Genomic DNA, 25722 nt, shown 5'->3' with positions numbered 1-25722 from the left:
ATGTAATCTGTGGCAGAGGCAGGACTTGGAGCTAGATTACACCATGCTTACTCTTACGACTATAGAGTATTAAAAACATTTCCTTGAAACACTTTCTTAAAAGAACAAGGCTTTCTGAAATAGTGGTTTTCATAGGAGCTGCATCTTAGCTAATCGAGGTGACAGAATTGTTGGTACTAAGACTGATTAGAAGTCACCCAGCCGTTGGAGCAAGGGCAAAACAATATCTGTTTGCATGCTCCTCTGTGTTTACTGATTTCTGGCATGTGTCTTGCATAAAGTGGTCTTAAGGTTTTGCAGGTTTTCAGATCTATTGTGTCCTTAACATTAACATAATAGTAAAACCTGTAGCCATCTGTGTAGTGCATTTTTAATCTAATTTGCAACAGTACTTAAAACCCGTTTAATGTTCTGTCAATCAATGTACAGTAGTTTTATCAGATGAAAGTGATGCGAAAGGTGATGGTGAAGACACTCAAAAGCGTTACTACTTTCGACAGAGAAAAACTGTTCAGCGCTATCAAGCTCCGATGGCAAGTACGTTATATGCATAGTTCCTCTTCAAGCTAACTTCTTGCATATGAGTGAGGTTTTTTGGAGTGAAAATATATATATACACACACTCCTATTTACAATTCTTACCTTCATTCTGCAAGTAACTTCTATTAAGTACATGTATCCTGTGCACATGATCTTTCTTTGCCATTTGTCATACTTACTGTTGATTTTTGGTAAAAAAAATTACCTACATATCCTTTGAAGAACAGTAGTTAAACATACTTGATAATCTTCCCCTTGTGTTCTTCAGTTCTCCTTAAAAAGCAGGTGTGTGTTTTTTCACTTTTACTGTGTACTGATTTAAAAAAATAAAATCCCCTTCCCAAATCACTTGAAACTTCTTCTGAAATTAGAGATGGGTGAAACACCTCATGTTTTCTTCCTCCTTCACTATCCTGCTTTCTCTTAAACTTGTCTGTAACATTGTTCTAAATTCTTTGCTTTCAACAGAACCAAAAGAGCGTAAGATGTATTTTTCAGGCCAGTCACAAGGGTCTTCCAGAAGAAATAAGAGGTTGGTGTATAGTTCTTCTATAGAATAGTGATAGTTCTTTATCAATAGTGCCATCAGTCACATTATTGAATGAAGCTTTCAAGGGTTTCTGCATTGGTGGTAATTACAGGTTAATAGTAGGATTATTGATGTGGTCTGAGGGTATAAAGAGAATGTTGGGGGGGAGGCTATACTTTTTATTAGCCATTAGATTTTTTAAAAAGGGATTTTTACTGATGCTACCTTATCACTGGTAAGGTGATTATGGAGGTTGTGGCTGAGATTGTGGAACTGAGATTCTTTTATTGTGGAATTGAAGCCAGAATATCTGTCTGAAAATCATGGACTATTTAATCTTGAGGGATACAAATTATTTTCTTAAAATTGAAGATAATTGAGTTAGAGGGAGAACCTGTATGGAAATTTTAATTTTTTGTTGATCACCCAAATACTGATTCCTCTCTGGAATCAGTTAATTTTTCCATAAGAAACTATTCTTAAACAGGAAAAATGCTAAATGAGATTATAAATTGCAATAGTATTGACAAAGGGATTTTGGATCCTGTAACCAGTTAAAGCATGGAGAATGGGGTCTCTTGCTAGATAGGAAGTACTTTGTTTTGCATCCTTGAAAGCAGACAGTTATGGAAGGAAGGGGTTTTGAAGCCAAATTTTTAAATAAATTAAAAAGGATTATGTTTCCCAGAGTGGATACATAATGCTAAGTGAAATTCTGTTTGTGTGTGTGAGAGAAAGATTGGATAAAATGAGTAATCTGTTTATGAAATTTTGCAAACTGGTTAAACATTTTACCTTCCAAAGAAAAACTAAATTTTGCTGTCACAAAGAAAGTCATATAATGTAACTTGAAATCATATTCATAAGAGTGAAATGATCTGGAAACTTAATAGATCTCAAAGTAAATTCTGAGATAGAATTCACTTAGATTTCGGTATGACTTAGTGCGTACTTCAGTTTTGTTACTTGCTTGTTTCAATGTATGCAGACGGAGACAGGCAGTCCACGACAGTGATTCCTCATCCTCGTCCGTGTCCTCGTCATCGTCCTCGTCATCTGAAGATGAAGAGCAGTTTGACAGGCATAGGAAGAACAACCGTAACAGAGATTTAAGAAGGTTAATGAAATTGGAGAATCTGGGAGGAGTTTGCATCTGCCTAACTGTGAAATGTTATCCTCTTCCTCTTGTACACTTTCTAAACTGTCGCAGTATCTAATCACATCTGTTGGTAGTGACGACTGTAACTGGACTCTCTAAAACTGGATTTTTAGAATTGATTTTTAATAAGCAATCTGATCTCTAGGTGGGAATGGCGGGAGGAACGCTTTTATATCATGTTTTAATTACTGAGCTTTACAGAGGTTTATTCAGAAAGAAAACCACTGTAACAAAAAAAGTTAGAGGAAATGACAGGTTTTGTTAAATAACAAATGTTCTAGAAGAGCTATTTTAATGACAGTCTAACAGATAAGTTTTCAGCCTGATGTCTGTCAGGTGTGTGTCTTCTGGCATGTATATCCCAAAGTCCTCAGCAAGTACCAGCAGTGGTGGGCAGCCTTCATCATGTTAAGCCACACTGAAATAAGTATCCCCTTGGGCTGTAACTTTCTGAATGTAAAATCTTTAAAAGATGTTAGTGTATTTTAGGGGATTCTTCCATCACACGAGTCAAGGTCAGTTCATGGTCTCCACGTACAGCATAGCTGTTTCTTGCATTCATACTGGCGTGGATATTCATAAGTGCTAAGAGTTGTTAAAATAATTAATGCTTTAATGTCTGGAGTGACCATTTTTCTTTATTTACTTATGGATATTAAATGTAAACCCATTTGAAGGGACATTTAACTATTTAGGAAGTTTATGGTAATTCGTGAGGTTTTTGTACATTCACTGCCCATCATTATAAAAGCAAAAATCTTCTAGCTGCATCCTAAGGTAGAAAGCGCCTTTCTCTTTCTCCTTAATTCAAAACAGGTGTCTTCCACTAAACTTTGGGAAAGATATGTTGAAGAGAATTCACAAGGATCAAATGAAAATTGGAACAGGTCTGTCTGATGGTGATCCAACGCAAACAGATTGTCTGGTAAGTATAAAATAGTTCATTGTCTCAGTGAGTCGTTTACAGGGCTTATAAAAGCTTTCAATAATGTGCTGTCTACAACTACCTTGGTTAACAGTTTTTTCTCAAGCAATTTGAAACTGCCCAGAATGTTACCTTTGTGCTGACATGTGATTTCTGATGGAATCTTATTGAGGGTGCAGCTTTCATTAACATGCAAAAATGTATTCTACTGAATTTATTTTTAGGTACGATTTGATGGTGTGGGTGGTCTTTCTGACCACATTGCAGCTTTAAAAGAGATGGTCATCTTTCCACTGCTTTACCCAGAAGTCTTCCAGGGATTGAAAATTCAACCGCCAAGGTAACAGACATTGATTAAAACTATAATTCACTTGTTTTCCGTAGAACATTTGATTGAGGTATCAATATATTTACATGCTTCAAAATTTTCAGTGATGTTGATGGGGATTTTAGCAGTAGCAAAAAGTAATTTCTTGAAAATGGATAGTATCCAGAATACATGTGGGCTCAAAGATTTAGTTTTTGGTGAGAATACACTTTAAAGGTGTCTTGCCTTTAAAAGGTGGGGTTATGTTGTTTTTGAGCGCTATGTACAAGTCAACTTAATTAGTTTACAAGCAAGGAGGAGTTACTGGTAGTTGTGTGTTGCTTGAAAGTCCACTTGTCTCTCCTGATGACTCTTTGGTTGTTTGGGTTTTTTTTCAAGTGCTCCAGTAGCAATTTTATAATTGATAAGACTTGCAACCAGAACCTTGCAGTATGTGTTTGTGCTCAGGCTAAAATAAGAATGTGTCTGTTTATACAGCTAAATTAGTTCTGCATTATGAGATTAAATTATTAGAGATTTAGTTGTTAGCTTTATATGCTCTTGGTCAGCAAAACTCGATCATGGATATTGAAATATGACTTTAAATTCTTCACTTTCAGGAACTTAAAACTATTGCAAATCATCAAAATAAAATCTCTCAGTGTTTTGCTTCTTTCTTCATTGGAATTCTCTTTGAAAGAGCAGTGTATTCGTTTGTTTAGATGAAGAGTATGTATATCTGTAAATGCAGAATATCCTCCCAGCTTTAGAGTTCCTCCTCATTTATCATCAGCAATGGATGGTCTGGGAGTCCAAATCCAGCAACTTAAAGCTTTTTGAAGGAGAATGAAATGCTTTACTACCAAATCTTGATTCTTGTGAAAACAAGAACGAATATGTAGTGCGTCCCTAAAAAATGAACTGGTTGGTCATTCATCTTAGAGACCAGTCTCATCCTTCACTGAAGTTTGTTCTTGTTTGGCTCCACTGTGCTGTAACCACCCCTGTTAGTTTGTCACCAGTTTTGGAAGTGTGCTTGTGGAACACTATGATCTTTTCTCAAGGTTTTGTACATCTGTGTTATACTCTTTATTCATTTTGTTTGCTGCCTTGTTGAATTGTGCAGAAACACAAAGCTTCCATCCAATTTGTCTTTTCTCACACTTCAGCTGTTAACACTGTTGTACAGATGAAGCCTTTTATTTAGGAGAGAAGAGTTGTGCGTTTTAGGGATGGGGGTTGTAATGGGTTTTTTCTTAAATCTTTTTTTTTTTTTTTTTTAATTGCAGAGGCTGCCTATTCTATGGTCCACCAGGGACTGGGAAGACACTGGTGGCTCGTGCACTTGCTAATGAATGTAGCCAAGGTGACAGGAGAATAGCCTTTTTCATGAAAAAAGGTGCTGACTGCCTGAGTAAATGGGTGGGTGAATCTGAACGAGAGCTTCGTATGTTATTTGATCAGGTAAGGTTGAAATGTGCTATGTGTTCTGAGTTGTAACTCTAATTTTCTGTGGTATTTTTAAGAACAGTTCACTCTTTTTTTGTTTTGTCAGTTCCTTCCACTGAAATGGGATTGCCAGTGTTTCCTTTTTCAGTGGGTTTTTTTAGGGTTTGAAATCTTGAGGTGTACTGTGAAAGATTAATAAACAAGAAAACCTCGCAAAGCAAACATCCACCCTCTGCCACAAAATAAAACAAACTTCCCCCCCCAGAAAAAAAACCAACCACAAAAAGGGTTTCAAGAGGCAAGAGATATGAATCATAGAACAGAATCATTCAGGTTGGAAAAGACCCTTGGGATCATCGAGTCCAACCATCAGCCCTACTCTACACAGTTCTCCCCTACACTGTATCCCCCAACATCTCATCTAAACAGCCCTTAAACACATCCAGGGATGGTGACTCCACCACCTCCCTGGGCAGCCTATTCCACTGTCTGACCACTCTTTCTGTGAAAAATTTTTTCCTAATGTCCAGTCTAAACTTCCCCTATTGGAGTTTAAAGCCATTCCCCCTTGTTGTGTTACTAATCACCTGTGAGAAGAGACCAGCACCAACCTCTCTGCAATGTCCTTTCAGGGAGCTGTAGAGAGTGATGAGGTCTCCCCTCAGCCTTCTCCTCCTCAAACTGAACTGTCCCAGCTCCCTCAATCTCTCCTCATAGGATTTGTTCTCCAGGCCCTTCACCACCTTCGTTGCCCTCCTCTGCACTCGCTCCAGCACCTCAATATCTCTCTCGTATTGAGGTGCCCAAAACTGGACACAACACTCCAGGTGTGGCCTCACCAGTGCAGAGCACAGGGGGACCATCACCTCCTTATGATATGGTGGCTTTAGATCAGAGGGAGAAAGATACAGGCTAAAAGCACGGTCATTTAAATTCATAATGGAAGCTTGCTTCCAGAACCTGTAATTGAATTGCTCTGTTCTCAGTTGCCAAAGAGCTGTAAAAAACACTGGTATGATTTGTTTCCTGTCACCCAGTCTCAGGGGGCTGACATAGGCTGCTGTCTTCTGTTACTCATGGCACTTACTCCATTAGCTCAATTAGTAGAGATCCCTGATGCTAGTCTGAAGAATCTAGTTCTAGTGACCTTCCAACCATAATGTTTTTCATGCATTTTCTCTTTAAAATAGTGCTGGTTTACTTCTGTCAATATTCCTGTGTTTTCATTCCAGGCCTACCAGATGCGACCCTCAATTATTTTCTTTGATGAGATAGATGGTCTTGCTCCTGTGAGGTCCAGTAAGCAAGACCAAGTTTACAGGTAGTACATTTTTTGTACCTACATAGAAACTGCTTGATCTTTGTGAAGAAATCACAACCTATTTAACTTTGTGACACATTCATTTATCCTGAAAACTAGTAATACAGTGCTACTAAATTTCCGTTGATTTTTAAACAATAGTTGGAAACAATTCACTAAGCTTGAGATCAGCACAGGGCTTGTGTTACCTTATCTATTTTTTGTATGTCTTAAAATGAGTCACTAATCTGTTAAAAATCAATTAAAAGCTTATCCTTTTGAGGTGATCATTGGAGAAGGTCATGTAGAACATAACAGAATTTACTAAACCAGTGAATTAAAATTATATTTTCCTGTTAGCTCTCTTGTTTCAACACTTCTGTCACTCATGGATGGCTTAAACAGCAGAGGAGAGGTTGTGGTAATCGGAGCCACCAACAGACTGGATGCCATAGATCCTGCTTTACGAAGACCAGGACGCTTTGATCGAGAGCTCCTCTTCAGCTTGCCAAATAAAGAGGTAAGAACTTAAACTCAGTCTTAATGCTAATGTAGCAGAGTCCATCTTTATAACAAAACCATGTAACAATGCAGTATCACGGAGCAGTTAAAATCAAAACCAGTATTGTACAACTTGGACAAAAGAGGGATATCTGGAGAGACTGTCTTGTACTGTGGAGGGCAGATCTGATACTGAATATTTATGATTAAGATGACTTCACCAAAGTTCTGTAATTAGTTCTGGTTTCACTGTGACCAGCCAAGAAAATGGGATGCTTCTATCAAATGTTTAAGAAAGATTGAATGTATGAATTAGTTACAAATTACTGCTATCTCATCTTGGAAATGAAAGAAATGGTGTGCACACAAGAATTTCATTTTTTATAACAAAAACTTTAATCAGGGTGCAGGAGTGAATGAAAATTTCCTGTTCCCAAAGCAGTTCATGCTTGCTTACTTATTTAATTCACTTGGGCACTTTCACCCTGAAGTGTTCTTGCTCTTGGTTTGTGAAGGAGCAGCTCTTCCTGTGTTGGATTGTTCCCAGGCTGGGTATCATGGGAGACACCTCTGAACATTTGGGGATTTTGCGTTCTTCCTGGTACTTATTAACAGGGATTTGGACAAAGGGGTGAAGGACGCTGCAGGTGGAGGGCTTGGGAAGCTTCTAGCTTAATGGTGATAGCTAAGCAAGGAAAATATTATAGCAACCAAATAATAATAATATCATTCTAATTATATTATAATTATTTAATTGCAATATTATAGCAACCAAAACATATTGAAGGGGTGAAGACAGCGTGCAAAACTGGAACGCTGGTTTTATGTTTTCCCTCTGGCTGTCACTGACACTTCTTTTATTAGTGCTTTTTGGAAAAAGGATAAAACACTTACTGGATTGAAGGCTGGTGAAAGTGCACTAAACAGCGTATTTAAAACAAACATTTGTTTCCATTTTTTATCTGCTTTCAGCAACAGGAGAGGGGGCACCATGAAACAGATCAAATATGTTACTCCCTACTGTGGAAATCTAGAAAACTGCCCTAATTAATCTGTGTACCAGGAAATACTTAAAGTCTTGCTAATTGGAGATGAGGATAGGCAACATTTGACACTTTCTGGATCAGTGACAGTAGTTTGAGTCATAATTATTATTTGTTACAATTGTAGCAATTTGAAATGTTGTGCTAGGACTGTTTTCCTTGAATGAATCTGCAGAAAAGCAAATCTGATGAACTAGTGAGACTGTCACCATGAAGTTTTGCTGAATTTGAGAGAATTTTCTCTGGTCAAAAATCTCTGTTTGCAAATAATATATTTATTTTTTTGCTACAGATTCTTCCTTAGGATTATTAGATCTTATACTTGTGGAAACTTACTTTTTATGGAAGCTATAAATGCATTTGATTTCACTGCAGACCCCCAGGAAGAGATGAATGTAACAAGTTGAGAATGATTAAATATTGTGCTTGAAAAAGCAGAGAGCATATTAACTGAAGTTTAAAATTCTTAAAAGTTTAGTAGAGAATTATTTGTATTATTGTGAGGTTTTTGGGGGGGTTGTTCTGTGGTTTTGAGGGTTTTTTAAAGAAAAAACTTGGGACAAACTAAAAGGCAACCATTCTGTTTCCAGTCTAGAAAAGAGATTATAAAAATTCACACACAAGGCTGGAACCCTAAGCCATCGGACAGGTTTCTTGAAGACCTAGCTGAAAAATGTGTTGGTAAGTATGAAAACTAAGTGAGTTACTGTATGTGACTGAGTCCCAAGGAATCTGGGCTTGTGTCAGGCACTATCCCAGCTCTTGTGCCTTGCCTACAGAGTGAGGCGGTGAGGCAACTGGCACATCTTGGGAACAAATAAATACGAAGTCAGATGCTTCTTTTCTTTTGATTTTATTTTGTCTGTCAGAACGTTGAATGGGGTTTGGGCATCTTCCTTGGGAGCAAAGTTTTGACTGTGAGGCTGCTTCATAAGTGCAGGATATCAAGCTGCAAGCCACATAACAAAATTTCTCCACAGTGCAGTCACTCTAAATTCTCTCTTAACCAGTTAATGTTGGGCTGTATACAAAGTCTTTCAGGGTTGCACTTTAGAAACCTTGGCCTTTACTTCTATGTTGCCTGAAACTGACCTAACATGTGATTCTTGTTTTGTTTATTAGGATACTGTGGTGCTGATATTAAATCGTTATGTGCTGAAACTGCCCTCTGTGCTTTGCGCCGCTGCTATCCTCAGATATACAAAAGTGATGAGAAACTGCAGTTAGATATCAATTCTATCAAAATAACAGCAAAGGATTTTGTCGTGGCTATGCAGAAGATTGTTCCATCTTCACAGAGAGCTGTGACTTCACCTGGGCAACCACTACCCTCTATTTCAAAACCACTGCTTGAAAACACGCTAGCAGAAATTTTACAAGCCTTACAGAAAGTATTTCCGCATGCAGAGATTGCACTAAAGAAGAACCAACAGCAAGGTATAGCAAGAACATCCACTTTAATATTCTGCCAGGGCAAAAGTTCTGGCTTGTGCAATCAACATAGGCAAACCTCTCAGCTGTAACCGTAGTAGAATGTTATAATATGCATGTGCACAGTGCTGCATGGGAGCTGTGAATTACTTGTTTGGAATAGAGCGCTGTGTGTTCTCTGCTAGAGCACCCTGTTTCTGCCAGTAGCTAACATGGTATTTGTAATTTCTAGAGATGGATCTAAAGTTTAATGTATGGGGCGCCTCTTTAAAAATAAATGTTTAAATGAGGAGACAAGGGTATTTTTACATGAATGCTTCTAATTCCTGTCTGAAGAATGTCAGGACCACAAGACAAGGGGTTTAAGCTAAATACTGGTTTAGGTGTCATGACTTTTAACCACAGTCTCTGAATTGAAATGTTTGTGGATCACACTTGTACACTTGCACATGAGATCAGAATGTTTTAGGAGTGGATACTTCAGGGCTTGGCTTGCGTAGCATATGTCACCTCATGCTCCTGACTGTATCAGCCCTGATCAGGTTTAGTCTGTCAGTTGGTGTGAGCAAGTAAATGTATCAACTCACTCCACTCCTGATTAATGGAAATTTGTGAATAGTTAGTTGTTGTGCTCATTCCTGGAGAATATTCCACCAGTATTGCTCCCAGTAGATCTGGAAGATGTATTTGCATTGGGAAAACAGAGGCAAAACTCCACCAGCCAAATCAAAGCAGAGAGGCTCGGGGATTGGTAATTGCATTCTCTCTCTGCTGCCCGCTTTACCTTAGCTCCTCCTTCAGTGATCTGCAAGGAGCCGTATTTAGTAGGTTATTATATTCTGACTTACTAGTCTGAGACAAATGGAAGTCTGTGGCCATCGCATTCACTTAATTGCTCCATATCCAGTGGAGGAACGTCCTCCAGAAAGAAGTAGCCTTGTTGGGTTTTTCACATGTCTAGGAACTACAGAAGTTGTTCCTAATCGTCTTTATTCTAAGGAAAAAAACCTCCAAGTTTTCACCAACAGAGGGATAATAGCTTACGCAAATCACGGGATGTAGGACAGCTTTGTAGAGACTTGTGCAGTCTCCTTAGATCTGTGGTAGAATGAACTCCAGAAAATAGCTTTCAGCATGTGCCCTCAAATACAAGTGGTTTCCAACACTGATTTAGAAGCTTGATTAATGGATTCATGTGATATTGAGCGATGGACTATTCAGGAAAGTTAACATACTTATCTTTCAGACAGTTTAAATAATATTGTAAGAGATGATGTGATTGACAGCGGTGAGGAATTGCCATCAATCTTTGAAGACAAGCCAACTCATAATATGCCTGGTAGACAAAAGGAAAGCCTCCTCACTTTCAGCAGGTAAATGTTTATCCCCTTTACGTTTACATTTTGAAGATGGCTGGGTCTGTAAAGAGTTTTGATGTGAAGGGTGGTAGATGAAGGAGTAAAGTGTGTGTGTGGGGGGGTGATCAGTCTTTGCAAGAAGTAAGGGTGAAGATCCAGCTGGGTACTAACGTTCTAACGGAGTACACTGTCATAACCCATTAAACTGAACGGCCCAGCCCTCTTTTCCCAAGTCAGTGGTCTACAGACTATTAGAACATGATTTAACCCATGGTATTCCTTGAAAGACTCAAGACCAGAGAAATGTGCTGTCTGTCCTTCTAGCTAAAAAACTCCTATGGATTTGTGTAGCCATCTTTTGACCTTCTACCTTCTAGGAGTGTTAAACCAGTAGCAAATTATGTAGCGGAAACAAAATTGAGAAATGGCTCGTTAAAACACTGTGAGAAAAACTTAAATGATGTCCACATTTTGTAACTTTCACCTACTAAATTGATGTTAATCTTTTGACATTTTACTGTGGAGGTCGTATAAGCCAACAGTTGAAAAAATAGATTCCTGTCATTGCTGTAGGGTCAGGTTTTTTTCTCACTTTCTGTCACTGTGCTGTCCAGAAAATCTTTGGACTTGCTGAGCTTGGTTAGGTCTCTAGGATCTTTGACTTCACCCCATAAAGGTGCAACAGTATTGGGGTGGAAAAAGCAAACGCTTTTCACAAATGTGTTTTGTGGGAGTAAAGCAACATGACCAGGAAATTAATGCACAATTCAAAGTGAAACAATTAGAGTGGCTGAATAAAACAACTGTGAATCTTCTACATCTTCAATATACCGCTGTAATTTAACCGATCCAACTGTACTTGAGATAACAGCTAATGTGTTTCAGTGCCCATGTTAATTTTTTTTCTAAAAAAATGGTTCTGCCCCTTCCTTCCCACAATGTCCAGTAACTATGGCCAAATTTCAGCTAAACTCGACAGATATAGAGATCTCACAGTTACTTAAACCCAAGACCTATTGAGAATTGGTGCATATGGGTGGTGAAGAGATCCAGACTGGTGTGTGCCGAGAGTTGTTTTCCCCCATATCAGGTTACTGATGAGTTGTCGTGTGTATTGAGCTGGACAGTCCCCCTGTGGAATTTAAGAGCTGGTACTTCACTGAGTCCAACGAAGAGCAGACATGCTGGGGATTGGCAGGTTTTCTTAGGGGAAGTAAGGTACCAGTTTGTAATAAAATGGGCTGTGATGGTCTTCCTGATCACAAGCCAGCTTCTTATTTGCTTGAAAATGGAGAGTATTTACCAAAAGAAAAAAGTGCATAGGAAAAAAACTTTAACATCTGTGTGCCTATTCGTCCCTTCATTTTTAAACTTACTTTCTTCTTAATGTTCTAGAAATGCTTATTATCAGCCAACATCTTGCAGGCCACGGTTCTTAATAACTGGAGATTCAGGATATGGGCAAGCTTCTCATTTGGCACCTGCAGTAATACATGCCCTGGAAAAGTTTCCAGTTTATGCACTAGACCTAGCTGTTTTGTTTAGTAGCATCACATCTCCAGAAGAAACATGTGCACAGGTATCTGTTTCCTCTTTAATCTCCTAAAATACATGAACTGTATGTAAACGAGTAAAGTAAGCAAAATTCATTGTTAATGGAGTTGGCCTGGCTAGAATGTGCTGTTATGTTTACTTTTGTCTGAAAATCCGCTTTTCTTCTAGATCAGATGACACTGACTAAGGGTGTTGTACATGCCCATATTTTCCATTTCAAATTAAACAGCAAGGATGTTGTTAGCAGCTGGGGAAGATGGGAGGTGCTGCTAATAAACCTCTCCTTATGGCAAGGAATCCTGCCAGACTTGGTGGGATCCAGAAAGTTGTTTTCATTGCTGCTTAAGACTCTGTGCTCCCAGGAGATGGCTCTGCACCAGCCTGACTGTTTGTCGTGCACTTTCTGTAGCCACCTTTTATATGGGTAAAGTAATTGAGGTTTTAGGGAAGTGTTTCTTTTTTATACATATACAGCTGCCCTGCTGCAGTATATGCAGTAAAAGCATTAAAATTCATGGAACACTTGCATTGGTACTATGGTGTGGGTTCTTAACTAGGAAAATTAAATGTAAGCAGATTTAGCACTGCTTTACATTTTACTTCTAGGCAGGAAATCCATTTCATTGTTTGACATCACTGTATTAAAATATTCTGACCTTTAATAGCAGCTTTTCAGAGCTGTACAAGTAAGGACAGACACATTACACGGCCAGATATTTAGTCGCATAAGAGGAGCAATTCCTTTCTTGTTATGTGATGGTTGCATCTGAAGTCCTATAACCAGCATGTCTAGTCACTGCCCGGATATACCACATGCACTTCTCATCTTGTGACAGGAACTCCCAGAATACTGATAATCTCAAAGGGTGCACAGAGAAATTTGCTATGTGAAAGGACTGTTACCACTCTCCTCATGCAGTAGGTGCATGTCTTCCTTTGTGGTTGAGGTACTACCTGTAGGCAATGGCTTGTGATCTTTCAAAGCATTGTGATCTGGTCTGATGGATCCTTCGGTAATGAGAGGCTGTGCGTGACTGAGCTATTCAGGAGGCTAAAGAGAGGTCACAAATCTTACAAAATGTACTTGAAATCATGAATTGTAACCAGGCCTCTTCTACAGTCTCAGCCCTCATCTTCTCACATAGGTCTTTGTTCAGACTCTGCTCCAGGCTGGCTTGGATATGTGTCCACTCTGAACTGAAAATGGTGTCGCTGCAGTCATGTAGCGATTTACCCAGACTAATACATCTTGCTGAAGGGTTAGTCTTGTTCTCCTGCTAGTCTTGGGCACACCACCACACCAGCTGAGTTGTGAAACTCTTTAGGAGTTATCTTATGCCTAGGTAGTTTTGAAATCAGTCAGAAATTCAGATCTGGTTCTATCTGTGTAGCAATGTCTATATTTGAGTCAAAGTGAAACTTTAACCTTCTTGTTAAGAAGTTGTTCTTTTGCTGGTTTGTTTTCATGTTTTGGCTTCATGTACTCCTCTTTCATAAGATAGTTTGACTGATACGTGCTCATTAGCCTATTCTACATGGTTTAGTTTTCTCATCCAAGCTTTTCTTTTACCAGCTGATGCGGGACGCTCAGAGAACAGCACCAAGTATCATTTACATCTCACATATCCATTGGTGGTGGGAGGCTGTTGGACCTACATTGAAAGCTACTTTTATAACACTACTGCGGAACATTCCAGCATTTGCTCCAGTTTTGCTGCTTGCAACATCTGATGTGTGTCATTCAGATCTCCCGAAGGAGGTATTTCTGTTGATATTTGTCTTTTTTTTTTTTTTTTAATTCACTTTCTTGTTAATTGATCAGTCCTTTAAGAACTGGCATACTGTGCCCTGTTAAGCAAATTTACACTGTTAGTACTCAGGCACCCTAACCAAGTCTCTTAAAATTTGCTTAGATAAAACAATGCTGAAGGCATTTGTGTAAAGTGTTTTCTGAGTAAAGAGATTGACTTTGACCCAAATTTTCTGCCTTCTCGCACGTTCATGCTTATTAGACAGATGTATAAATTTACTTCAGATCATAATTCCAGTGACTTCTAGATAGTTAGGTATGTTCTTAGTCAAGAATATACAGTGTTTGCCATGTAAATGGAAAAAGATATTTTTACTGAAAACACTTTTACTGAAAATGAAAGATGTTTTTACTGAAAAAATAGTGGTCACACCATTAATGACAGAATGTCATTTCAAATTTAAATACCTCCATAAAAATTTCAATCTCCATGTAAGTGAAAGCTTTACAAATTAGAAAGCTATGTTCCAACTTTAAGTAACTTGGTAGTCGATTTCCACCTGTATTCCTTAACACAATTCAGTAAGAATACATGCTTAGCTTTCTAGACATCTGAGAGTGTGCATTAAAGAAAGGTGCTCCAAATGTGAATATGCTGCTCTGATTATTTTGTCTCAGTTACTGGGGTGGGGGAGGTGTGTTTGCTTAGCTAGATGGGTTTACCATCAAAGGCTTTGAAACGGTTTAACTTTCACAAAAGTTTTTAAGCTGTTAATAAATTCCTTCTAAAATAAGTATTGAAATTCCTTCCATACCTTTTGGTAGTAGAGATTGAAAAATGGGAGTAAAACTTGGAAGTATGCAACTTCAGACACCTAATTGAAATTAATTTTCAAAAAAAACAAAACACCTTACCAAAAAGCCTGCACTCATCTGCTGAACCCTGCCCATTCCTTCTGTAGTTGCCATAAAGATTCAAACTAAAGGACAGCAAGGCAGGTAAATGCAAAATCATCAGTCTTGGAGGTGGTGAATGTCACTGCTTTATCAGTGTGTCATATGGTCCCTTTGCTGGGCTTGAGCTCTAGGGGAGTTCCTTAGAGAAGATACGTAATTTGCTGTGCTAACCTCTGAAAATCTAGCCTTTTAAGGCCAAGAAGATAACTTTTTCACAGTTTGTCTTACCTAGATGATTATTTGGTCTAATTTAGAAAGGTACTCATCTTTTTGGAAGAGAATATAAACTTGTGTGGCCTTCTATCTGTAATATCTTTTCTCCTCATGCTTCAGATAAAAGACTTGTTTACTAATGATTATGAAGTTTTCCAACTCCACTTGCCTAATAAGGACAAAAGAAGAAAGTTTTTTGAGGACTTAATTATAAATCAAGCTGCTAAACCTCCTGCATCAAAAGACAATGAAGGTGAGGATATACTACATATAAACCTTTGCTAGCTGTAAGTTAATAGGTACACAGTATTTGCTGTGGTGGTAACTTTCTATCAATAATTTTCCATATGCTTGTGTTTGAGTACCATAAATTTAGTAGAAGTTTCTGATTGATTTAAGCTTGTCAGCCACTGGAAGAACTGCCGGAAGAACTGCCTGTAGCACCGCCGCCTAAGCCTCAAGAGCTGACAGAGGAAGAAATAAGACAGACAGAGGAGCAGAATGAGGATATGTTGCATCAACTTAGGGTTCTCTTACGGAATGTGACTCACAGACTTGCCACTGATGGACGTTTCAGAGCATTTACAAAGCCTGTTAACCCAGGGGAGGTAAATGACTGTTGTCCTTTAATACCATTTTATCCGTGTGTATTCTTCATTTCTCTCTGTGTATTTCTCAGTGTTTGTGTTCTCTCTATAGGAAGGTTTATCTTTGTTTTTAGGACCATACTGTTCTGGTCTTTCAAGAAGCAGCAAGTGAATTTTGCTTTTGCTGACTCCTTGAGGCTCTCGAGTGTCTGTTACTTGACTATTCACTGAAAGCCCTGGGTTTCTTCTAAAATGCCTTTAGAACTTTAGAATATTTTAGCCAAAAGGGACCTACAGCAATCATCTAGTCCAACTGCCAGTTAGACCAAACATCAACACAGTTTGCTCATTAAAAGGCTTTGACATGTAGGCGTGTTACAGCACTGAAAAGCAGAGGTCTCTTTCTTTATTCAAAACAGTATCTATAGGACTGTTTCAGTAAATTCTAAAGCTCTTTCACTGACTGTTGGTAGTTTCTGTGAGAACAGGAGTAGAAGCAGTAGTTTTAAAATAAATGTTAAGAAGATTCTATTCTCCGTTTCATCTGGGGCTCCTCAGTATGAGATCAACCATAAGGGCTGTGTGGTTTCTTCTTCCTCCCATACGCTTCTTAGTCTCTTTCTCATTGAATTTATTGAATAAGCCTAAGCCAGGGGCATATACTTCCATGTCAGCTGTAGTTTTAATAGAGCTTTGTGTTTCAGCAAAGTCCTGCTCCCCTAAGCATCCACTGACTTGTTTTTCCCTTTACTTCTAGTTTCCGAGATGTGAATAATCTAAGCAAACGTAGATGTCCTCACCTAAACTAGTCATTAGGCTCCTTTTATGGTCTGAGAAAAGAAATCAGCACCTCTGGGTCCAGTTAACTCATTCTAAAGTAGATGTCTAGGACAGATGCTTCAAAGGTGTAATTCCTGCAGCCTTTTTCTTGCCTCCAACAACAAAGAGAATCTTAGGTGGCTTCACTGAGAAAGGTTTCTTTGCTGTGATTTTCTGAAGCAAAGTGAAATGAATCCCACTCTGGGTGTCTGTTTTCTTCCCTGCCCCACACAGGCTTCTGACCTCCCTGCTGCTTTCTTTCCCTCTTCTGGTCTGTTTCTTCAAAGCCAGTTGAAGTAGCCCTTCTATTTTCCAGAAACGAACTTTTTGATTTCTGTTTAATCGGATGTGTCATAAATATATGGGGTTTTTACAAAGTACTTTAGTTGACTTTATTAAAATAATCAATTTTGGTAGACAATGTGTTAAATCTCTGAGCATGTTTATTTCATTTGTAGGCATCTGATTATGCCAGAGTTATTAAGCAGCCCATGGACCTGTCGACCATTCTTTCTAAGATTGACTTGCACCAGTACCTGACTGCAGAAGATTTTCTAAAAGACATTGATCTAATCTGCAGCAATGCTTTAGAGTATAACACAGATGAAGATCGTGGAGGTGAGGATGTGTTTTTATCCTGGATTTGGAAAAATTTAAAATTTATAAATTGATAGATGTCATATGTGGGATTAGATCCTTTTAAACACCCACAGAAAGCGTTTCTTGCCAGGTTGCCAGTGTTGTAGCGTGGAGCTACTTGGGCATGAAATGGCGATAGAAGTGTTGATCAGTAACTAGTGCTTTTGCTTTAATAATTAACTCTTACGCGGGGTGTGTGTGTGTATGTATATATATATATATATATATATATATATATATATATATATAATCAAAATAAAAGATTTCATTGGCTGGTAGAAAATACTCAGTTCTGACTGTAAAATTTCAGGTTGCCTCATTAGGCACAGAGCTTGTACTTTGAGAGATACTGCATACGCCATAGTGAGGGCAGAACTGGACAAAGATTTTGAACAATGCTGTGAGGTGATTAAAGAATCTCGTAAGGAAAGAGGTATGGTTTTTGATGCTAAGGACTTTAATACTTGTCTTAGTATTTGTGACCAACAATGCAAGACACAATTCTTTGGTCTGTTCTTTCCTGCAAGGTTGTAGCTCTTCAAAATATACTCCATCTTACTGCTGTGCAATGCCAAAGCAGAACTCTGTTCCTGGGTATAAGGAAACAGAACCAAAGTGTAATGAAAAAATGAAGATGCCAGCAGCACCTATAAATTCCAGTACTCCCTGCTCTAAAGGCAAGTTGCATTTTATTCAGACTTTCTTGGAGACAGTGTTAAAGTCAACAGTACCTTCTCTGTTCTTGTCACATAACAGGTTTCTGTGATGCCTGGTTCTTCATGCCAGAGTCATCATATTTTTTAACTTGCTTCAAAATATGAGATAAATCCAGAGATCATTCATTCAGTATGGTTATGAAGGTCAAGTACAGTGGTTAGTTTACATTGTAAGATACTGGTCTTGATGGCCCAACTGACATGTAATGGCTCCTAAATTGCTACCTCTTGAAGTCAGAAATGTTGTACCTGGCAGTTGCTGAAAAATCAACTAGTTCTTAGTTATGTAATACAGCATTTTTCCCTTCCCTGCCTGGAAATGCTAAACTCTATGCTCTCTCTTCCTGTGATTTCCAATTGAAGGGGGAAAGGGGAAAAAAATAGGGGAGCAATCATGATAGATATGTAAAGGAAAGATCATGATTTCCTCACTCTTCCTGTGAAAAGGACATGAAAGAATAAAGGGACTTGGGTGTCTCTGTTAAAGCACGTGACATAGTGTGAAGTTTCCTGGTCTCACTGGCATGACTGAGAATTTTGCCATTGACTTCACCCATATGCTTTGAGCAGTACTCCCTGAATACAAAGAATGGTGGCTTTTTCTGGAAGGCAAGAATGTGAATTATGTTTTAAACAAGGTTAACTGAATCAGAAAGTGTATGAGGCATGTGTTTACAGACAATGTTTTCTCCAGCAAATATTCCCTTAGAATTGTCTCTTTAACTCTGCCCAATACACATTTAGCTTTTGAAGTTTACAGCTTTAAAACGGATTTGAAGAAGGGATTGTCTCCAAACGCTTTTCTGTTTATCTAGATTAGTTCACGTTGTAAGACAGTAAGCAACTTCACCTAATAACCTTGCTTTGCAGTAATACTTCCTATCAAAAGTAAGAATTTTCTGCTCATAAAATATTGAAGCTGATGGGTTTGTGAAAGGAAAAATCTAATAGCAAATTGACCTCCTTAATTTGCAACTCTTTCTCTAGACACATGTAGGGAGACAGACAGTGGTACTTGAGCTTCTTTGATCATTTTCCTTGTAAGTCAAGTAAGATGAGGATGCTGGATTTTGAAGGAAGAACTGTTTGGGTAACGTTTTGTCTTACTTTTTCTGGTATCTCTTTGTAGGTATATCAAAAAGAAAACGCAAAAAGAACAAAGGCTCTTTGGGTATCAGGGCAAAGAGGAGGAATTTTCAGTTCAATAAAGAGAATAAAGTTCCGGAAGAGCAAAATGAGGTAGAGAGCAGTGAAGAGTCTCCAGAAAAACATGTTTCTAATATGGATCACACTGAAGTTGAGCCCACACAGGATTACTCTGTGGAAGAAAATGAAAATGTACTTCAAGAACGACAGAAAAATGGGAATGAAAATAAATCTGGGGCAGATGATGAGACATTTTTCTTTTTCACAATACCTGCTTTTGAAAAGAAGAGTGTCATGCTTCCTGAACCTTCAGACCTAAGAAAGAACAGTGAAGTGATAGATTGCCAAGTAGCAGAAAGTTTGGAAGAAGAAAATTCAAATGGTAAGTGAAAGGTCAAACAGGTCATGTAGCTCCTTTTTATTCCTAAGAGGGTTACACTACTTAGTAGGATTTGGTCATCTTTAATGCCATTCTGTTATTGCTGTTGTATCTCCCTAGAACCAGCACTCAATGTTTCTTGCATAATGATGCTGCTCCTTTAGTTATGTTAGCCAAACTCATGGGTTTTTGTAGCTGCTGGTTTTTTGATTCTGCAGTGTGTTTTTCAAATGGCACCAAGCTGTGCTTCAAGCAGTGTGGACCCAGAGTCACATGTGCAATAGAAGACGTATGTCCTAAAGTTTGCAATGTAAGATGTTTCCTAGCCTAAATTACTTTGGAAGTTTTACCATGCAGTCCTGTAATGGCAATGTGACTATATTTTTTTCCTCTGCCTTCTTCTGTAGTGCACTTTTTTGTGTCTGAGTTTCTGGTTTTTATGGAGCAGTGACTTTTGCCAGAAAGAAAGTGAAAGTCAAGCATTTCTCAGTGAAAAAATGGTAACAGTTTTGTCTCTGTCATTCCAGAGAGAACTGTATTCCAGGTACAGGATACTTCACTGATACTGTATTCCAGATAAACAGAAATACTGACTTAAGAAATTTGTGTCATTCCAGATTTCTGGGTATGCTCTGTAATTCATGAAAGATATTCTCCGGTAGAAGAGCAGCAGGTGATACATGTCAAGCCATCCATGAGAACTGCCACGCAGCCAGCAATTGTCGATTACCAGGAGTTCACAGTAAGTCTAATTTCTATTTTGTTAATACTGAAGTAGGACATTTTCTTGCTATGAGTACAGTTGCCAATTAAATGCCAATTAAACAATGCCAATTAAAACAATTTATGGGGAGGATATATAGTGTGTGAAATAATTGAACTGGTAATGGGCTATGACTGTTGTGTTTCCACACTTGGTGTAGACTGTTGTTCTTGCTTTTGGTGAACTAAATTTGAGGAAACTGGTTCTCTCCTCATTTTTTTTAGAGGACTTGTTGAATTTTAAAATAGCCCACTGACAACCTGCTGGAACTGTTGGTTAGTAATGTCTTAACAATTTCTATGATGGATTTGGGGGTTTTGGTTTGGTTTCTTGCAGGTTTTCATTTATTAGGAACCTGAAAAGGACCTCTATTTCTACAAGTGATGACTTTAAACCTGAAGTTAACAGGCTGACATAAAGCTCATCATGGCTAAAATAGGAATACCTGCTTTTCTGAAATTCTTTCAAAATCCAGTGTTAGAATTTTGCATTCATAGTTACAGTGTGATAAGGATTTTCCAGTCCCTTGTAGGAGAGAAGTTGCTATCCTAGGCTACAGCTGGGGAAAGGCTTAAAGATGGGCCCAGCTGCAGGGAGTAAAAGAGGTTCCTTAACATGAATTGGAGAGGGTAGAAGAAGGACCTGATTGATCTTCAAGGAATACTGCAGTGAGGAAAATTAAGAAAATGGCTAGGTCGCAGTCCTGGAAGTTGGCCAATGCAGAGGAGGGCTGCTGTTTACCTGCCATGATGAGAAAGGGAGTATTACATGGATATTTCCCCTGTTTGGGAAATTGTGGTGAAGGGGCTTGTCAGCACAGTTCTGTCATGTTTTTAAGCTGTGACTTAATTTGTGGAGGTGAAACTAACTTTTTAAAGCTGGCTTCCTAAACAAGCAGATTTCAGGGAGGAGGTTTTGTTCATGTCTTCCTGTGTATGCAGAGGAGCCACATAGGTTTTTCATAGAGTCAGGGTGCTAATAATGTGCTCCAGGGTTATTGTCCACTTGACAGATGGTAAGTATGATAGAGCCTTTGTATATGTTTCAGCTGCAGGGAGTGACACAGTCATGAAATGCATCTGATGTGAGGCAGCCAGACTTTGATGATGGGCAGTTGTGAGGCAGTAATATTTTCATTTGGTATGGCTGCTCTCTTAAGCTAATCTTCACAGCCTCACACACCACGCAGATACTAAACAACTGCAGCAGGGGAAGAAGGTGCTGCCACTCCCTTGTTCCTGTTGCTTCCCCAGAGATTATCACATTCACATCTTTACCAGAAACAACTATGTGAGAGATGGATCATCTGCTACAGGCAGAGATACTCTACTAGTTTATCCACTCGTCAGTTTAAAGGCAGGAGCTAACGGATCTGACTTTGCTTTCTGATGTGCTTCAGACACCTGAGCAATGTGTTCTGCCAGCAGCTGTAGGCATAGTACACGTTCAGGCAATGGTGAGCCCCTAAGGATGCTTCTGTTTCCAGCTGGCACAGCTGTATCTAGAAGATCCATTTTGTGGTGCCCTGCACTGCAGAAACAGTTTCTCTCATGAAATGCAATGGCGGCTTTGCTGTGGCAGCTACCCTACAACAAAGTGGATTGTGTCATTCCCTGCTGTTCTGGAAGCAGTTGATTCACAGTTACGATTGTTGATGTGATTCATCAGTAATAAAGTATTGTCTGAAATTTAAGCCTTTTTTCTGAAGTGTGGAAAAAAAAAACAAAAAACAAAACTCATTTTCTCCAGTTAAGTCTTGTGAGGTATTTTATCTGTTCTCTGAAGCGTCACTCATTTTATTTAACAATGTAAGGAAGTAGGATGTCACTTGTGTTGTGCTGTTACTGTTTAGCTTCTAAAAACATAAAGAGCCTATGCAAAGGTTCTTGCACTATTCTCAACTTGCTGTTTCCTTTTTTTTTTTTTTTTTTTTTTTTTTTTCAGCAACTGTTGCATTTTGTCACTGTGACAACTGAGAACTTCAGTATATTTCACCTGGAAAAACTCTATGCTGTTCTTAGTCACTGCATTTACCAACATCGGAAAGATTATGACAAAACCAAATTAGCGAAGGTACATTTTTCTTGTCTTATAGCACCTTCCATCACTGTTATGCATGCGTGTGTTATGCACATACATGCACTCTGGACATCACGCTTACTTAGCATGACTCTACTGTCTAGTTACCTGTGTTACAAGACTTTTTCATTTCTGTCTAGAAGACATTTATCCGTATTGCAAAACCATTGTTGTATTTGGCAGAATTGTTGGCAGTTTCAGCAGGAAGAGGCTTGAAGTCAAGGGGTACACCCACACAGCCCCCTCAAAAGCAGTTAACCTCAGTTTGTCAGTAGTGCTTCTCCAGAACCTTTTTAAGGGCGGGGGGCTATGAAAGGAGGGTGCTTTCTCAACCTGTTGCTTCCTCTTTCTCCCCTTATAGGCAGAGGTGGTGATACTTCATATAGCAGTCATTCCATTCTTGAAAAGAAATTAAGTATGAGACATAACAAGAGTTTGAGACTCTCCTATAGTCTCATCTTAACCTTTTTTTAACTAGTGTGACTCAAGCATCTATAATTTGACATAAGGGGTGTTTTCTGCCTATGCTGGTTTAATGCTGAGTCAAATTCTCTGATCTCTTCCTATAAGAGAGGATTTCTGAGTTGTCAGAACTCAGCAGAAACCTTCCAGAGGCACCCATGGTCCCAGTCTGGCATTTCCAGTATCAAATCCATTTAGATAGGTTGGATATTCAGTCTTCAGATTCGAGATTGTTGAATCCAGTTGTCTCTTGAGATGTTTGTGCCTTAGAGAGATAAAATTCTTTATGCCTCTCAGTCTGCCTTAAAGAGGAAGCCTCTTCTCTTTGGTCCTGGTCATCTCAATCTCTTCTTCCACATCTGGTAAAGTTAGAACAGACACCCCATTCTGATTGTGCAACAGTGAGGATTACTTGGATCCAGGGAGGCCATTCCTGAAAAATGTGCCCTTCTTTCATCCCATAGAATGACGAGTTTAGCATGAGAAGGGATTTATGTTATCTCAGGGCTTGTGAGCTTTTTGCGACTTAACTTTTAATGCTCAAATTAAAAGTGACTGTGTTTCTTTGTTTTCTACTTCTACCTTTAGCTTTAACATATATAACAATATCTCGTATTCAGAGTGACTGTGCAAATCAGTCAGGAACGAGCTCTGCTGTGTGAAGAGATGACTCTGAGGAATTACTCGTTAGAGTGCAGAAAATAACATTTCCAGCTTTTAGCTGTGGCTTTTCAAGAACTGCCTGCTCTTTTTAACTGTTGAAACCACTGTTGATAGAGATCCATAGACTCTCTTTAACCTCCTCTCTGTTTTGGATGCATAAGGGTGTGTTTGAAGCTACTAGTGGGTATGGAAAGACATTGTGGTGGTGATAGCATGTGTATTTGCTAAGTATTACTAAGATTTTCATGTATATACAGATCCTTTCTTTTTATGAAGACATAAACAGAGTTCTTAAGCATATATTCATGCTGACTGCTACTGTCTTTTTTTCTTAATAGGAAATGAAGAAAGAAATTGCAGCCTTCAGTTATGCTCAGTGATAAACTTGATTTCAGCATACTTCATGATGTTTTCATTCCCTGTTGTTATATGTGTGTAATTCAACAAAGGTTACTTCTACATATTTATACATATATTAAATAGATCTTAAAATGTATTAAGAAAGTCTTTTAAGTGCTTTGATATTTTTGTCCTATACATAGAACTCTATATATGTGGCATACTGCTGTGATTGCCTTTGGAATGCTGCAGATCTGAATATCTCCCAGACAATTTCAGTAACTTTCTTTAAAAGAAAACAGTTGAAAAGTTGATACGCCTTTATCACTGCTTTCCACATTGTGGGAATACATTTTTTTGAAATAATCTGTGGTGTTGTATAGTCCATTGCTTATTACATAAAGGTTTAAACCACATCTCATTTTGGTATATGAAAAGTAAATCCTTTAGAAACCTCTTCACACATTTCAGAGGCAGGGTTTTTTTAATTACCTGATAGCACCTTAAGTGGTTTTCATAGAGCAACAACCTGAAGAATGTGGGAGAAACACTCCTTCCACAAATGTAAGAACTTCTGCTGTGGCCTATTTTTGACAGTCAGAATAGCCTAACTTGAAACAAAGCAAGATTTACCACTCTAACTTTCTAAGGTAAAGTTTATTCTTGCTTGTAATGACAATCTTGATACTGGGGAGTAGCATTTTAATAGAAATTGCTAGTTACAGATGAGGTGATCTTGTATTTTAATTAATTTGTAACTATTTTTCTAGTTACCTGGAGAGAATTGTATCTCCTTATTACATAGAAGTGAATATATTGTTGGTGATAAATATATTTAGAATAAAAGCAAAGCAAAGCAATTTTGAAGATTTATGCCTCTTCAAACCAGCACACTTCTCAGTTAATTGGACAGAGTTATTTTTTAAAAAAATAATATTAAGATAGGCAAAGCTTAATTTTATGAGAATAAAATTTTGTATCAGTTGCAATAAAATAAGTGGCACTATACATTGCTCTTGTGTTATGTCATCTCACATACAGAATATCTGGTGATAGTGAATGCCTAACTGCAATCCCTCTGTGTGTGTTTGGTTTCTTATGTTTTAGTTTTCTTTTTTTCATTTCTTTCTAGTGAGTTTGTCCAAACCTACACAGAATTTTTTCATCTATCTGTATTGTTTGGATGGGTATTGATAAAAAATGAATCCCCTTGTTGGGTTTGTCTGCTCTACCTACTTTCATCACAAAATAATTTTGATCATTCAAAACCTTACCCTTAAAAAACAGTGTGAGTCTGAAGACTTCAAAATAAGGACTGTATGTGAGCAGCTTACCCCCATCTTGTTGTATTGGTTATACAGCAAAGGCCAAGTCCAGGAGGCAGAAAAACGACATTGAAAATTTGCATTTCAGTGTAACGTATTCCATTGGAAATCTAATACAGGAATTAATGTCATTTTTCCTTACCTTGATCTCCACCTTGGCTGCTGTCACCGATTCTTGATGGGACTGTGGGGGTGGTTTGCCGACCATGTTCCCCAAGATTACGCTTTGAAAAACTGAACAGGAGTGACTGGAAATGAGGAACCAGGAACATTACTGGGATTGGAACTTTTGCTCTTCCAAGCTTTCATCAGGCTCCTTCCTGTTGCCAGTCTCAACAGGATACTGTACCTATGCAGTTTTTTAAAAAAAATTGTAATTGTGTAAATCTTGATCTTCCATGACCACTGGTTAACTCTTTTAACAGTTCCCATAAGCCACCTCTTTTTCTTTCTCAGGGAAACAATCATATTTTAGTGTCCAAACTAAAAAGGCAAAGAGTGATGAAAGAGTATGTATAAACACAATATTTTTGAGAAGCAGGCAGGGGGAGTTACCTAAATATTGACTAAAATATCCAGGTATGTACTAAAGGAACAGGTGCCCTTTCTCCAAGTTCTGTAACAAAACGGGGGAAAAAAAAAAAAGTGGGGGTGTGGTTTTTTTCCTCAGAGTCGTTACATCTGCGCTCCTCGCCCCTGGTTTGGGTCTGTGGAGCCTGCGGCAATGTTCTCCCTCAGCGACAGCTCGGGGCGCCTGAGGGACACGGGGCTGGCGGCGGCGGGAGACGC

General features: G+C 38.5%; 1 protein-coding gene across 1 annotated transcript in view; it reads left to right on the top strand.

Annotated features, from left to right (window-relative positions):
- ATAD2 (ATPase family, AAA domain containing 2) overlaps window positions 1–23774 on the top strand; it is a 34317-nt gene extending 10543 nt beyond the window's left edge. Inside the window, exons 7-28 of the mRNA XM_026842357.1 lie at window positions 430–537; window positions 1009–1072; window positions 2058–2186; window positions 3045–3153; window positions 3378–3493; window positions 4750–4924; window positions 6142–6230; window positions 6570–6729; window positions 8344–8434; window positions 8876–9190; window positions 10431–10557; window positions 11938–12121; window positions 13670–13855; window positions 15137–15269; window positions 15416–15624; window positions 16881–17040; window positions 17372–17494; window positions 17589–17738; window positions 18907–19305; window positions 19920–20044; window positions 22010–22138; window positions 23608–23774. Coding sequence (XP_026698158.1) covers window positions 430–537; window positions 1009–1072; window positions 2058–2186; window positions 3045–3153; window positions 3378–3493; window positions 4750–4924; window positions 6142–6230; window positions 6570–6729; window positions 8344–8434; window positions 8876–9190; window positions 10431–10557; window positions 11938–12121; window positions 13670–13855; window positions 15137–15269; window positions 15416–15624; window positions 16881–17040; window positions 17372–17494; window positions 17589–17738; window positions 18907–19305; window positions 19920–20044; window positions 22010–22138; window positions 23608–23649 — 3323 coding nt within the window. The 3' untranslated portion in view covers window positions 23650–23774. The remainder of the gene's footprint in view (window positions 1–429; window positions 538–1008; window positions 1073–2057; window positions 2187–3044; window positions 3154–3377; window positions 3494–4749; window positions 4925–6141; window positions 6231–6569; window positions 6730–8343; window positions 8435–8875; window positions 9191–10430; window positions 10558–11937; window positions 12122–13669; window positions 13856–15136; window positions 15270–15415; window positions 15625–16880; window positions 17041–17371; window positions 17495–17588; window positions 17739–18906; window positions 19306–19919; window positions 20045–22009; window positions 22139–23607) is intronic.
- The last annotated feature ends 1948 nt before the right edge of the window (window positions 23775–25722 follow it).

The sequence above is a fragment of the Athene cunicularia genome, assembly GCF_003259725.1.
Source record: "Athene cunicularia isolate RWA chromosome 2 unlocalized genomic scaffold, athCun1 chr2_part1, whole genome shotgun sequence".
Lineage (NCBI taxonomy): Eukaryota > Metazoa > Chordata > Aves > Strigiformes > Strigidae > Athene > Athene cunicularia.
Note: the sequence above shows the minus strand (reverse complement) of the source record. Positions and strands in the feature narration are given on the sequence as shown.